The sequence below is a fragment of the Rhinopithecus bieti genome, unplaced genomic scaffold (assembly GCF_001698545.2).
Source record: "Rhinopithecus bieti isolate Rb0 unplaced genomic scaffold, ASM169854v2 scaffold_11964, whole genome shotgun sequence".
Classification (NCBI taxonomy): Eukaryota; Metazoa; Chordata; class Mammalia; order Primates; family Cercopithecidae; genus Rhinopithecus; species Rhinopithecus bieti.
Genome location: NW_016807677.1, coordinates 1,652,234 through 1,668,174, shown reverse-complemented (window position 1 = coordinate 1,668,174; position 15,941 = coordinate 1,652,234). Strand labels below are relative to the sequence as shown.

The 15,941-nt window shown below is 48.7% G+C and overlaps 1 protein-coding gene across 1 annotated transcript in view; it reads right to left on the bottom strand.

The window, feature by feature from the left end:
• Window positions 1-44: 44 nt before the first annotated feature.
• PCSK7 (proprotein convertase subtilisin/kexin type 7) overlaps window positions 45-15,941 on the bottom strand; it is a 28,873-nt gene continuing 12,976 nt past the window's right edge. The window contains 8 exon segments of the mRNA XM_017883104.1: window positions 45-1,325; window positions 1,649-1,766; window positions 2,024-2,120; window positions 2,951-3,035; window positions 3,949-4,117; window positions 14,297-14,403; window positions 14,894-15,001; window positions 15,427-15,594. Coding sequence (XP_017738593.1) covers window positions 966-1,325; window positions 1,649-1,766; window positions 2,024-2,120; window positions 2,951-3,035; window positions 3,949-4,117; window positions 14,297-14,403; window positions 14,894-15,001; window positions 15,427-15,594 — 1,212 coding nt within the window. The 3' untranslated portion in view covers window positions 45-965.

Genomic DNA, 15,941 nt, shown 5'->3' with positions numbered 1-15,941 from the left:
GATTTTGGGGAGACAGAGGAAAGGAGAGATTGCAAGTGGCAGAATTGTTTGGAAGGTTTTTATTTTGGAAAAGCTGTGCAGAAAAAAATTCAAGAAAATGTTGCTGTGAGAAGAGAAAAACAAATCTTAAGCATTAAAAAAAAATTCAACCAACTAGCTCAGAAGAGGGGAGAAGGCCAAGGTTGAGAGAAGAGTCACAGCCTGTCAGGCAGATAGTTGGCCTCCAGCGGGAAGGCCATTTCCCTGAGCACTTGCAGAGGAAGACAGGGTGGTGGCAGGACTGGAGTGGCGGTGGCTCCCAAGGCTCTCTCCTCCAACATGTGCGTCTGCCATCTGCTCTGCAGTCCTGCCACAGGATTCCCTAGTGAAGCAGCTCAGGCCTGGGGGAGCCGTGTGTATCCCAGCTGTGCCAGCAGCATCATACCAATCGTGGGGGCGGAGGTGAAGGAGCCAGGGGTTCATTCAAGGTTGGCTTCTGATCAGGCATCTTGGGAATGGATGATGGAGGTAGCCGCTTTCAGGACAGGGATGTCCAGGGGCTCCTCCAGCCTCTACCCCAAAGTCCTCTTCCCAAGTGACCCCAGTAACGTTTCCATTGAGATGTGCTCCTGGCTATGGCAGGCATCTTCTTAACTCATGTGTGGGTGGGGGTCCCCCATGTGTGGGGAACCTAGGCAACCGGCTTGGCCCAAGAGAGATGAGGATGGAGGCAACCCAAAGGCGGCACCAATCCCCTGTCCAACACCTTCTCACCGAAGTTCCCGTTTGGCTGGAGGAAGACCCTGTGGCTCTGACCAGACTTCTCTGGCAGCAATCCTCTGCCATTTGTATCTTAAGAAGGCCCTCACCCTCTTTGAGTGGAGTCAGAAGATGCCTCAGATTCCAGATGTAAGCATCAGGGCTGCTTTCTCTCAAGAACTCCCTAATTTTAAGAAGAGCCTGTCCCACACTGTCAGGCCCTGAGGTCAGCAGATCTGTTCCTCCTTCCCGTGCAGTAGGTCTTGGTGCTGATGAGGGCAGTCCAGGGTGCTCTTGTTCTGAGACAGGCTCCAGTCCCCTTGCTCCAGCAGGTCTGGGACAAGGAGGTCAGAGGTGGTGGGAGGGCCCCTGCTCTCTGTTTCCACTTCATCTGGATCCTTGCTGCTGCAGAGTGGCACTGATTCCAGCTCTGTCCCTTCCTCCTTGGCTTTCCGGCTCCGACGGGGCCAGTGGCAGGGTCCACTCCTACAAACTTGGTTGGAAGCCACGTTCCTCTGGCTCAAATATACTTCCAGCATGTAGTAAACAGTCCAGAAGACGGTGAAACAGCCTACCAGCACCAGGGTCTGGGGTTGAGGCAAGCACCTACGTGAGGCGCTATTTCCCGAAGCCTACAGCCTTTCTCAGCCCAGGACAATGAGCTCAGAAAGTCTTTTTCCTTCTAGGGATTGCCTTTTTCACACATACTCTTCCCCTCCCCCTTCCCCTGACAAGACCTGTCCTATAAGAGTTAGGCTAGCAGGGTAGGAGCAATGCTATGAAACCACTGCTGGGACCCAGGTCTTCCCAGTCCTTCGCCACGCAGGTCACCCTGAGAAGCACGCTAAGAACTCCATGCCCAAGACAGGACACTCCTGTCTACCCGCAGCTTGAGTCTTGGCCCTAGTACCTTGAGGGTGTTGGGGGTGATGGCGTAACCATCTTCCTCAGGAATTTTCAGCCCCGGTGGGCAGGGCAGGGCGAAGTCATCGTGCAGGTATTTTCCACTCATGGCACTCTCTAGCAGGCTGTGGAGAATAAGAGGATGCCCCACTGACTGTGATTCCTGTACCATCTGCCCTCACCCATCTTCCCCTCCTACAGCTGAAGACAGGGAAGCCCCACAGCAAAAAGGAGAGGCCCAGACTGAGTTCCCAGCCCAGGGCTCCGTCTCCCAGCTTGAGGCTGGAGCTGGGAAACAGCTGGGGTTCAGAGGGCGATGGGCTCCCTAGGCGGCCCTTCCCCTGTGAGTGGCCTTCCATCTGACACATGCAGCTTTACCCACCTTTGTCTGTCCCTGATGTCTACTGGACTCCACACAGAGCCATATAGGGTCAGCTGCCATTGCCGGAGGATGCCGACCTGGAATGACTCATCCCCTAGGGCAGCAAGGGGCAGCTCGTGAGCCACGCCCCTCTGTCAGCCATGCCAAACAGCAGAGGCCCTGCCCACCCTGCCACCCAAAGGGGCTCAGGCCACATGGTCCGTTCTAGGAGCTGCCTCACTCTGTCCCACTGACCCCAGGGTCTGCAGAAGAGCCTCACTGGGTGCCCCTAGGGATGGAAAAGATTGAAAGGTTGTGCTCCAGAGCAGAGTCTTGCTTTTCTCTCCCATATTTTGGGGGTTCAGCTGGGATTCTGCTTGGAAAAAATGTCTTTCTACCAAATTAAAGAAAGCTTTGAAAACCACTGGCCTAGGGAATGTCTAACTTGACTGGAGGATGGGAGGGTTGAGCTCAATTTCCAGTCTATACGCTGATAGTAAAGATACTCAAAATTCATGGATATTGTGGCCTTCACTTATGGTGACCTTCCACAAGTCACCTCAAACCGGGCCATTTAAAAAAAAAAGAAATGGAGTCCTGGCCCCTTACCCTGCCTTACCGGGGACTGGCCGAAGGATGGTTTTATACGTATAAAAGGAATTTGAAAATGGGTTTCAACAAGGAACTTTTTGTTTTGCATCCTAGGAAAAAATGGGTGTCACTCCTCCAAAGGGGAATGAGAGGCTAGTATAAAGGAATCAGTTTCAGATAGGCATATGCCCATTTCAAGGATGGGCACAACTCTTGGCATCCAACCCTCTTGGTCCAGTTGGCAACTCCTATATATGCACACGGGACACTTTCTGTGGACTCTGAGATGCAGTGGACCAGATAACAAGCAGAAAGGCAGGGCCCTGGTGCGATGGGCACAAGGGCTCACCGGAAACTCATCCCTGGACGACAGCCTGATAAGTCCCTCGGGCCTCTCCCCCCAGCATCGCCCACTAGTGGAGAAGTCCAGTCATTGAAAAGGCTCGTTGGGGATCCCTGAGGGAAAGAAACAAGCAGAAACAGGTGGGGAAGGCGTGGGCCAGCGAAGCTGACCTTCCCCCAGCAACACTTTCTTCCTGGTAGAGGCCCATGGAAATCGTTGGTAGGGTGGGCCCTGAAGGGTTCTCAGGTGCCCCTTGCCCCTTGGGGGTTCTCTATGGAAGGAGAAAACTTGTGTTAACGTGATGTGTGGGAATAAGCAAGCATGGGGTGGTGCGAACAGGCTTGGAACCCCATGGGATCGTAGGTTTATTCTTATTCCTCTTGGGGGCAAAAACCCCTTTACTAGGCTCCATGACTTGTTTCGGTCGTTTTTTTTTTTTTTTTTTTTTTTTTTTTTTTAGAGTCAGGGGTCTCACCTCTGTTACCCAAAGCTGGAGTGCAGTGGGCGATGATTCACAGCCCCAACTTGCAGCCTTGATTCCTGGGCTCAAGTGATCCCCACCGCAGGTCTCCTGAGCAGCTGGACTATTAGGCATATTACCCACCAGCCGGCTAATCTTTAAATTCTTTGTGTAGATAGGGTCTCACTTTGTTGCCCAGGCTGGTCTAGAAACTCCTGGCTTCAAGTGATTCTCCTGCCTTTGACCTCCCAAAAGTGCTGGGGATTACCGGTGTTGAGGGCACCATGCTCGGCCAGTTTCCTCATTGTAAAAGAGGTTACAAAGTCTAATCTACGGGATTCTGTAGAAGGATTAGAGGAACGTGTATGTGAGGTTGCAGGGGCCTAGCACTTGGGAAAAAGGCATTGTGATGAAAGGCTTTCCAGCTGCCCCAGGATAGCCAGTTGCCACCAGTAGTTTAACAGTGCCAGGGATCCATTCTTCCCATTTCCTTTCTTGGAAAAGGCCCTTTGCTGGGCCAAAGTTGCTCAGGCCCTTTGGGGGTGGGTGTACGAACGAGTCCATACTGCGGGGGGGCGGCGATAGGGGACATCATGCCGCTGGGGCAAGAACAACTTTCAGTTCCAAGGGGCCTGCCGCCCGTGGGTGAGTGATGGGAGACTGTCCACTGCCCACATGCCTCCCAGGGGTCTTCAGCCCCGACATCTCCAGGTCCATCCTGCTGGACTGTGGAAGAAAAGTCAGGGTGGCCAGCTGGGGGGAAAAACCATGCCCACAACCAACGCCTTCACTTCACCCCCATGTAGATCAAAGAACACACGCTCGCACTGAAGCGCAATACAAAGTCTACGGCAACCTAACTGGACTCGCCGTATAGTAAATGGAATGGAGTTGACTGCTCTCAAGTTTGACGAACATAGCTTCGAGTCTAGTTTGGAAGACAGCACATACCCAAGACATAATATAAAGAAATCCGAGTAGAGCACTTCAATCATTTTGTACATCCAAAAAATTATTTACTGGATACCTCCTACATTTCAAGGCACTGTACTAGATGCTGGGAATATAAAGATAAGACAGCATGGGTCCCTGTCTTCTACCTGCAAGTTGAAAGATGATAGTGGTATGGTAAAGCATACATAATTGATAAGGGAAGATAAATAAGGTCTGATGGTTTTTAGGCACACAGGCAGGAGATCCAAGAAGGAAATGAATACGATTGGTAGAGAGGTTGGTAGAGGGCATTGGCAGGCAGTGGAAAAGCAGTGAACAAAGATGGGTGAAAATGCAACATCTCACTGAAGGACTATGCGACCAGTTAATTTTTTTAAAAATGCTGGTGGATAAATTTCAATAAATTATGTGAGTGAAAACAAACCTCGAAAGAAGGCATATAGCCGAGTGTGGTGCGGTGTGCCACCTGTGGTCCCACTACTGGAGGTGAGGTTGGAGATCGCTTGAAGGCCTGGAAGGTGGAGGCTGCAGTGAGCCATGGCCTCATGCCACCACACTCCAGCCTGGGCAACAGAAACAGACTTTGTCTCAAAGAAAAAAAGAAAGAAAAATGACACGTTAGCATCACAATTCCATTTACGTGATGTTAATTGAAGTAAACATACCTGCAGAGATAGAGAACAGATAAATGGGGTGCCAGGGGCCAGGGACAAGGGAGGGGATGCGTGTCGCCAGAAGGGTAACACCCAAGGAGTCTTGTGATAATGGAATGGTTCCAGATCTTGTTTGTGGTGTAGTTATGACAACTGCTACATGTGATAAATTGGTATACAGCTACACACGCGCATATATAAATATTGACAGCATGTATATCTGTCGTGAACTCTGAATAAATGCTATGGATTGTACCAATGTCTATTTCTTGGTTTGATATTAATACTATTAATTTTGTGAAACCATTAGATTGGGAGAAGGTGTGCATGGGACTTCCCCTTGTACATTCTTTGAAACTTCCTGTAAATCTACATTATTTAAAAAATAAAAAGAAAAAAAAAGAAAAAAAAACTACTGAAGTGAAGACTCAACTGGAGGACTTATTAAGAAATTAAGCTGTACGGCCGGGCACGGTGGCTCAAGCCTGTAATCCCCAGCACTTTGGGAGGCCGAGACGGGCGATCACGAGGTCAGGAGATCGAGACCATCCCTGGCTAACATGGTGAAACCCCGTCTCTACTAAAAATACAAAAACTAGCCGGGCGAGGTGGCGGAGCGCCTGTAGTCCCAGCTACTCCGGAGCTGAGCAGGAGAATGGCGTTAAACCCGGGAGCGGAGCTGCAGTGAGCTGAGATCCGGCCACTGCACTCCACCCGGGCGACAGAGCGAGACTCCGCCTCAAAAAAAAAAAAAAAAAAAAAAAAAAAAAAAAATTAATTAAGCTGTAATGAGAACAATTCTTTTTCTTTTTCTTTGTTTTGTTTTGAGACAGAGTCTCTCTCTGTCGCCAGGCTGGAGTGCAGTGGCATGATCTTGGCGGCTCACTGCAACCTGTCTTCTGGGTTCAAGCGATTCTCCTGCCTCAGCTTCCCAAGTAGCTGGGACTACAGGTGCTCGCCACCACGGCCACCTAATTTTTGTATTTTTAGTAGAGATGGGGTTTCACCATGTTGGCCAGGATGGTCTCGATCTCTTGACCTCATGATCCACCCACCTCGACCTCCCAAAGTGCTGGGATTACAGGCGTGAGTCACTACACCTGGCCGAGAGCAATTCTTTTTAAGTACCCTTTCTTCCATTAATTTATTCCAGGCTAGACATGGTGGCTCACTCCTGTAATCCCAGCACTTTGGGAGGCTGAGGCAGGAGGATCGCTTTAGCCTGGGAGACATCATCTTTACAAAAAATTTAAAAATTATCTGGATATAGTGGTAAGCACCGGTGGTCCCAGCTACTCAGGAGGTTGAGTGTGAGAGGATAGTTTGAGCCTGGAAGGCTGAGGCTGCAATGAACCGTGATTGTGCCTCTACACTGTAGCCTGGGCAACAGAGTGAGATCCTGTCTCCAAAAAAAAAAAAAAAAAAAATTACTCCAATATGCAAGGCAGAGTGCAATACCTTCATTTTACAGACACAGTAGCTCAGAGAGGTACTGAAAGTAGAGACTAGATAACCTAGGGCGGGAAGCGCTTTAAAGATTTTTGTTTTAAATAAGCAACTAAGAGCTACTATAGATGACTGAGCAAGGACAGGGGTTTTTGTTTGTTTGTTTGTTTGTTTGTTTTTTGAGACGGAGTCTAGCTCTGTCACCCAGGCTGGAGTGCAGTGGCTAGATGCTTGGCTCACTGCAACCTCTGCCTCCTGGGTTCAAGCGAGTCTCCTGCCTCAGCCTCCAAAGTAGCTGGGATTACAGGCGCATGACAACATGCCCAGTTAATTTTTTGTAGTTTTCGTAGAGACGGGGGTTTCACTGTGTTGGCCAGGCTGGTCTCAAACTCCTGACCTCAGGTGATCCACCTGCCTTGGCCTCCCAAAGTGCTGGGATTACAGGCACGAGCCACCACGCCCAGCCTCATTTTCTATAATTCCATCTGTCACCTCTTCAAAGGCAATGTCCTGTTTCTTTGAAAACAACCTCTCCCTTCCACTTTCCCCACTCTCTTCTTGACCCCCTCATTTTCCCACAACCCCTCAAGTTCCTTTCTCCTAACTGGCTGAGATTCCACGGCTCATCCAACATGTGCGTTTACATTCTCAAGCTCCCTTCGCCTTCTGTCCTTTCACAGCAATGTTTGACAAAAGTCAAACACTGGCTCAGCCTCGTTATCCATCTTCTTGGCTGGACCTTTTTGCTAGCGCCTTTCCTACTACAAATGAAAACAAAACAAATAAACCCTTTCTCAACGCTTCACTTTCTTCCACCTACCAGTGGAGCCACCCGGTAGGGTTCTAATCCCAGCTCTGCCACTTATTAGCTGGGAGAACTGTTTCCTCATCTGTAAAATGGGGCCAGTAACAATACCTACTTCATAGGGTTGAGACGAGGATTAAATAGTTAATATACCTAACGCGTTCAGAATGGTACCTAGCTAATGTTAAGGCTACATATGCGTTAGACATTATTTATTTTCCTTTATTGTCAAAATTCTTGAGAAAACTGTTTAGATTCACTATGGCTACTTCTTACCTTCCCAATTGTCCCTGACATTTTTTTTCTATCAAAATACTATGCAAGAATTTAAATGTAAGTTGGCGCTAAAGTGCTTATAATGAAAAAAACAATTCCCTACCACCTTTGTGATCTACTCCCCAGAAGCAAACTTTTAAAAATTGTTTTTAATTGTTTTCTTCTGGGATCTACTTTCGTGTTTCTAAACAGTAAGTGTTATGGATATTTCATGGCTTATCAATTTGAGACATTATGTATTGACTTTCAATTATGGCAGATGAGAATTTAACAAATCATGCCCACACCTTTTCCCCAACTGTCTTCACAAAATAATTACATCACATTTTTTTTCTTTTTTTTTCAGACAGAGTCTTGCTTTGTCACCAGACTGACTGGAGTGCAGTGGTATGATCTCAGCTCACGGCAACCTCTGCCTCCCAGGCTCAAGCCATACTACCACCTCAGCCTCCCTAGTAGCTGGGAACTATAAGTGTGCACCACCATGCCCAGCTAACTTCTGTATTTTTTTGCAGAGACAAGGTTTTGCCATTGTTAGCGAGGTTGGTCTTGAACTCATGAGCTCAAGCGATCTGTCTGCCTCAGCCTCCCAAAGTGCTGGGATTAGAGGCATGAGCCACTGTGCCCGGCCACCAGTTTCTTTGAGAAGCCTTCCCTTTCTTCCCTAGCAGCAGGAGACATCTCTGCTGTGCTCTCAGAGCACCTGTGTTGTCCCTGTTGCAGTGTCTACAACACTGCACTATGCCTGTAAACCTGACTGTCTTCCCTACCAGGTTGGGAGCTTGTTGAAGGCAGGAACAGTGTCTTATCCCTGAGTCTCTAGAACTTAATACAGTGCCTGGGATGAAGCAGGCCTCGAATATTAGTAGAATGAATAAGTCGATTGAGAGATATTTCACAGAAAAAAACAAAAAGATTAAATTGCAAGGGAACGGGTTGGGGAAGACCTGGGGAGAGGCGAGGGATATAAAGGGATGAAAAACTCTTGAGTTTCAAGTTTGGGGGCCTAGGGAATGGTGATGGCACTGACATAAATGGGAAAATCTTAGAAAGCAAGCCAGCTCACTATTCACAGTAGCAAAGACTTGGAATCAACCCAAATGTCCATCCTGTTGACAGACTGAATTAAAGAAAATGTGGCACATAACAACATGGATATACTATGTACAGCCACAAAAAAAGGATGAGTTTGCATCCTTTGTAGGACATGATGCACTGAAACCACCCATCTTACAAACTATCACAAGAACAAAAACCAAACACCTGCATGTTCTCACTCATAAGGTGGAACTAGAACAATGACATCACTGGACTCGGGAAGGGGACATCACACATCAGGGGGGGGGGGCTATCATCTGGAGGGGAGGGGGAAGGTGGAGGGATTGCATTGGGAAAGTTATACGATATAAATGACGAATGAGTGGCGACGAGTTGATGTGCAGCACACCAAACAATGGCACAGTAAAAAATTCTAGACAAACCTGCACGTTATGCACATGTAGCCCCTAAGAATTAAAAGTATAAAATAAATAAATAAATAAATAAATAAATAAATAAAAAGAAAGAAAGAAAGCCAGCTTTTGAGAGGTGATAGTGAGATCTAAAATTTTGTACACAGTAAGTGTAATGCATTGATGCAACATCAACAGCACACAGTGATTTAGGAACAGAAAGATGATGGAAAATATTCATGGTATAGTTAGAGGGGAGCAGTGATGTGGCAGAGAAGGGGCTTACAGGGGAGAAATGACATGTTATGGAACAGAATAGAATCCCAAAAGGAGAAGAATCCCAAAAGGAGTGCTTGTCTGTGTTCGCAGTGTACATAGTGGCATGCTACATCCATTTACTTCTTGGTGTGGATGGGGACTTGGGTGGCAGTGCAAATGAGTACCCTAGTACTCTCTCTACCAGAATTAAATGAGTCAGTGCATTAAATGAGCTAATGCCGAGAACACTGCTTGGCACATAAAAAGCATCTTGTTATTTGGCCTTTGGTAAATTGGAATGTTTTCTTTTTTTTTTTTTTTTTTGAGACGGAGTCTTGCTCTGTCGCCCAGGCTGGAGTGCAGTAGCGCGATCTCGGCTCACTGCAAGCTCCGCCTCCCGGGTTCACGCCATTCTCCTGCCTCAGCCTCCTGAGTAGCTGGGACTAGAGGTGCCCATCACCACGCCCGGCTAATTTTTTGTATTTTTAGTAGAGACGGGGTTTCACTGTGTTAGTCAGGATGGTCTCAATTTCCTGACCTCGTGATCACCTCGGCCTCCCAAAGTGCTGCGATTACATACGTAAGCCACCGTGCCTGGACTATTTGCCCATAATCTTATGGAAGCTATGCTCTAGTTTCTCATCCTTTCCACTGGTGAAGGATCAGAATAAGAGATTTAGGTTGAGGACTCATTTGCGGAGAAGTGGTAGCTAAGGTCATAAACACAGCTGCACTGTCGAGGAGGATGATGTAGAGTGAGGAAAAAGTCAGGAAACAAGCCTTCGAAGACACTCACAGTTCGGGAGCACAAAACAAGTGCCTCAGGCAGAGAGGGCAGAGGAGAGCTATGGAGACAAGAAGGCCACAGAAGCTACAGGAGGAGAGAGGTTGCAACAAAGGCCTCATTGATAGGGTCAGAGCGACAAGAATATTAAAAAGGATGAACCCTGAACCAACCCCTAAACCGGTGAGGAAAGGGGCACTATGGGTAAGAAAGCAAGTCTTCAGTGGCAGAGGGAGTGTGTGAGAAAGGGGAGAAATTGCTTCAGTTCATGCATTTGAAAAGTTTCCTGGTTGGAGGCGGCAGGGACTTGCATTTGAAGGCAGAAAGGAAGAATCAGCAGAGAGGGAAATATTGGTTAAAGAGGGAAGACCTGGAGAGGAGAAGAAACAGGACTCACTGCATAGGCAGAGGCTTAGCCAGTATCCTCAAGACTGCAAACAACAACAAAAGGAGAGATGCAAGTGGGAGTTCAGGCACCTTCTCATCACAGACTCTGAGCCCCACTCTCCCTCCTACCCTCAGGTAGAGACTTCAGACCAGTGTCAGGTCTAAAAAACCCAAGGGGCCCCAATCCCTTCTCCCTCATCACCTCCTGTCAATGGGGAGAGATGAAGATCTGTCTTGCTTTTTAGCAGCACTTCTCAATATGGCAGCCTGTAGCCACATATGACTATCTAAATTAAAATGAAGTATAATAAAACTAAAATTTAGCTCCTTAGTCATATTAGCCTTATTATTATTATTATTATTATTATTATTATTTGAGATGGAGTCTTACTCTGTCATCCAGGCTGGAGTGCAATGGCGCAATCTCAGCTCACTGCAACCTCTGCCTCCCAGGTTCAAGCGATTCCCCTGCCTCAGCCTGTTGAATAGCTGGGACTACAGGCATGTGCCACCGTGCCTGGCTAATTTTTTTTTTTTTTGAGACAGAGTCTTGCTCTGTTGCCCAGGCTGGAGTGCAGTGGGCACTATCTCGGTGCACTGCAAGCTCCGCCTCCCGGGTTCACGCCATTCTCCTGCCTCAGCCTCCCGATTAGCTGGGACTGCAGGCACCCATCACCACGCCCGGCTAATTTTTTGCATTTTTAGTAGAGACGGGGTTTCATTGTGTTAGCCAGGATGGTCTTGATCTCCTGACCTCGTGATCCACCCGCCTCGGCTTCCCAAAGTGTTGGGATTACAGGCGTGAGCCACCGTGCCCAGCCAATTTTTGTATTTTTTTTTTTAATAGAGTTGGGGTTTCACTATGTTGGCCAGGCCGGTCTTGAACTCCTGACCTCAAGTGATCCGTGCCCCTCTTGGCCTCCCAAAGTGGTGGGAGTATAGGCCGGGTATGAGCTACTGCACCTAGCCTACTATTATTTTTGAGACAAGGTCTTGCTCTGTCACCCAGCATAGAGGGTGCAGTAGTGCAACCATGGCTTACTGCAGCCTTGACATCCTGGGCTCAAGCAATCCTTCCACCTCAGCCTCCCAGGAGGCATGTACCACCACACCCGGCTAATTTTATTTTTTGTAGAGATAAGGTCTCACTGTGTTGTTCAGCCTGGTCTTGAACTCATGAGAGTAAACAATGCTCCTGCCTCGTCTTCCCAAAGGGATTACAGGTGTGAGCCACCATGCCTGGCCAACTGGTCACGTTTTAAATGTTCAATAGACTCAGATGGCTAGTGACCACTGAACTGAGCAGCATGGACATAGAACAATTCCATCATTGCAGAAAACTCTTTGGGACAATGCTACTCTAGAGTCTTAGAGGTATTTCACCTCCTCTTCTATCTCAGGGATGTTCAGCTCCCTCTGCTTTATAAAAAGTTCACTCTCGGCTGGGTGCGGTGGCTCATGCCTGTAATCCCAGCACTTTGGGAGGCCGAGGCGGGCGGATCACGAGGTCTGGAGATCGAGACCATCCTCCTGGCTAACATGGTGAAACCCTGTCTCTACTAAAAATACAAAAACAAAAATTAGCAGGGCGTGGTGGTGCACGCCTGTAGTCCCAGCTACTCGGAGGCTGAGGCAGGAGAATGGCGTGAACCCAGGAGGCGGAGCTTGCAGTGAGCCAAGATTGCGCCACTGCACTCCAGCCTGGGTGAGAGTGAGACTCTGTCTCAAAAAAAACAAACAACAAAAAAGTTAACTCTCTAGCCCCCAGACACTGAATCAACCAGGTCCTGGAGGAGAACAACCATAACTTGGCTGCCAAAGGGGTTAATTGACTGCCTGGGACTGAGCTGCTCAACTTTCATTTTTTTTTTTTTTTTTTTGAGAAGGAGTCTCACTCTGTCACACAGGCTGGAGTACAGTGGCGCAATCTCGCGATCTCAGCTCACTGCAACCTCCGCCTCCCAGGTTCAAGTGATTCTCCTGCCTCAGCCTCCTGAGTAGCTGGGATTATAGGCACATGCCACCACACCCGACTAATTTTGTATTTTTAGTGGAGATGGGGTTTCACCATGTTGGTCAGGCTGGTCTCAAACTCCTGACCTCAGGTGATTTGCCTACCTCGGCCTCCCAAAGTTCCCAAAGTGCTAGGATTATAGGCATGAGCCAGGGTACCTGGCTCAACTCTCATTTTAACTGGACTTATTTCCTTCAACCTCCAAGCAAGCCCACAAACTTATTCGTTCTGTTTTGTCTGCTCAGAGGAAAATGTGGTCGTGTTGGAGGAGAAGACAACTTCACTGGCTCTGAAAAGCCAATGAAAATAGTACTTTGCAAAAAGTTGTGAATAACTCTGCATGTCAAAATTACTCAAGGCAAAAAAAAAAAAAAATTCCCCACGGAGCTGGGGGTAGGGAAAACTCTAGTAAAACTTTTGCTTGCTGCCCTTCCAATAGGTAAAGGGCTCCATTAGCCAAACTCCCTAAATCTTTCCCTCCCTTCTCTTAATCCTGCTTTCTCCACTAGGCCACCTCCCACTCTTCTCCACCCAGGCAATCTGTCCTTCTTTCTCTTACTTTTTAGTGACAAGCAAGCAGTTGCCAGATGCCTCAATGCCTAGGGTAGACATTCCGTGGCAACGTCCCCTGGTCAGCTGGAAGCAGAGGATGACGAAGCTGGGGAGAACATATTACTCTTTTAAGTCACTGCCCTCATTTGACAGATGCGACGGGAAATAGCCGTGGATGGAAGGTGAAGTTGAAGGCACACTATCTCTAAGACACGCAAGCGCAAAGCCAGGGGGTTCCAAAAGAACTGCATTCCTGGAAATGTGTCTGAACTTCTCTGACTTGGCTGATGCCTTATGCCCTTTCCAAGATAACATTCCTTTTACGGGAAATGAAGTGACTGGCCCAGGGGTTTCATTCCACGTGGAGGGAAATTGGGCAAGTGCTGGACGTGGTTAGGAGAGAGAAAACTCAGTTCTTCTCAGTGCAACCTCCACCCGAGGGAAGCTACCCCTCATCCTCCCTTCTGAGTAACCTTCTCTGGCCATCCCTTCTCCTGCCATGGCTCTCGATTGAGCACTTTCTAGGAGGACAGAAAAAGTGAAGACAGTTCTGGTTTGGGCACTAGGCATAGCATGCTTCCTCTGCAAAAAGTAGCGAATGACTCAGGGAAAAGAATCCCCCAAGGAGCTGGGGGTAGGGAAAACGCTGGCAAATGTGCAGACAGGGCATCCTCTAGCACAAGCATCCTGATCCAGCCACACTCTCCTCTAGGGGGGGCGTCCGCCTCTTCGCTCAACATAAAACCAGGTCGCTGGCTTAGAGGATACACCCTCTTCAGACAGTCCTGGTTCACCCTGGGCACCACGGAGGTGGAGGCAGATGATGGGTCACTAAAGCCTAGGAGACTTCTACAGACCCTCTGTCCATCCCCAGAAGACCGCATCTGACTCTATTAGGTAAGCCTGAGAATCAAAGGAAGAAATGCTAAACTCCTTTACTTCATCTGGACACCAAAGGACTGACCAGAGTTCTCTGGCAAGATCCCAGCATGGAAGCCACAGGAGCCTCTCTGAGCTCTCGCCCCGGTCTCGCCTCACCTCCCCAAGCCCTAGTCCCATGCCTCCCACCCGCCTTCCTCCTCAGTTGCTCTGCTGCTCCTTTTCACTACTAGGAACCCAGGAGAAAGGTCTTGTTTAAGCAGCCAGGGCAGCCAACTCAGAAGCAGTAACATGTCCTAAAATGGTCAAAGAAAACTCCACAGGTTTGGCTGGAGCTCAGCTCCGAAAGGGGGTAGAATCTGGCAGGGAGGATGAGTTTAACTTCCTTGTCACCCGGCCCCAAACCTCAGGCCTAAGATTAACCCACTTTGTGCTGATTACTTACCATTCCACAGAACCTCCAGGGAACGGGGGGACTGCGGAATCGCCTTGTTTTCTTTTAACATGGGACTGACGTAGGATGCTAAGTAAGGGACAGATGTCCAGATCTACGAAAGGAAAGGAGGGGATGGCAAATCAACAAACAAGAATGATCACACCCACATTCTCACAAACACACAAGCCCTTGTCAATAGGATCTTGAAGGTTTAGCTGTCTTTATTTTTCCACTCCTCATCACCTTCCTTCAGCCCTCGGCTCCTTCCTGCTCGCTGGAATGCTACGTACAGCCCCTAGTTAAGGAACCAGAGGAAATGGCTGTGTCCAGGGTGGAGGAGGGGAACCAGAGCATCCTGAGTCCCATGCATACTCAGGTCCCATTTACTCTATTACTAGTTTGGAAACTTCAGTGATAGCACTGAGCCTGCTTTCTCATTTGTAAAATGGGTATCAGCTGGGATGAAGGTTGAAGCGGTTAAATCAATGAACTGAACGAATATTTACTAGGCACCTATGATATCCCAGGCAACGTTTTGGGCATTCAGCCCCGACCCTTGGTCACTCCACACAGGGCACCCTGCCCTGCCAACACCTGTTCACCTTGGCTGCATTCACGAGCCTCCAAGCATTGAGCAGGCCGAAACCGTGCTGGTGGCTATGGCTGAAGCCTGCCTCGTTGGTGACCCACTCCGCACGGCGATCCTCGTACTGAAAGGACAGAGGTCCTGGTTAGTCTCTTGCATTGCCAGTGTAGTCTCAACAGTCTAACTCTGGTTTCCCTGCTTGCTCTGCCGGCTGATCCAGTCCATGCTCTCCCACTGTGGCTACTGGGAATGGATTTCCCAAGGTAAGCTGGGACAAAAGGTCAAAGCCCATGATGTCACCACCCCAGTGACTTGCTTCTAGAGAGGGGCCAGGAGGCATAGCCAGAGCTCTCCTTTGCAGATAAAAGGAGTTTAGGCCTGTGGTCTTTGTGGGGTCCCCACACCTGTTCTTTACATATGCCACTCTGAAAGGGACTCTGAAAGAGACTTAGTATCTAACACTTGGGACATTGAGAATCTAAAGCCACCTGACACCCAAACTCTGGAGCAGCCTGGACCAGGCCACTTGTCTACCCGGTGGTATCTCACCCGGGTGGCGGTAAAGACAATGATGTGCTGGACGTCACGCCACGTGAGGCAGGGCCGCACCTGCAGCATTAAGGCTATCATGCCAGCTGCCAGAGGCGCTGCAGCTGAGGTCCCTGTGTGGCCCTCAGTGCAGCCAGTGCCCTTCTGAAGGTCCCAGTCAGTGGTCACCTGGAAGTGGGATGGAAAAGGGAAGTGGGTTAGAGACTGAGTTTAAGCTGGGGACAGTGGTGTGCACCTAGAGAGAAAGTTACTTGGGAGGTCCAGGCAGGAGGATTGCTTGAGCACAGGAGTTCAAGGTTATAGTGAGCTCTGACTGTGCCACTGCACTCCAGCCTAGGTGACTGAGTGAGAACCCATCTCTAAAAAATAAAAAAATAATAATTTTTAAAAAATAAGCTCGAGACTGAGTTCAAAGTTGTTATGGGTGGGGGGAAGGTACAGGGCTGGTCCTCAGAACAGGTCTCTCAGGTGGACCCTTCCCTTGCTACAGCTGGATCTTTGACTAGAGAGGGACC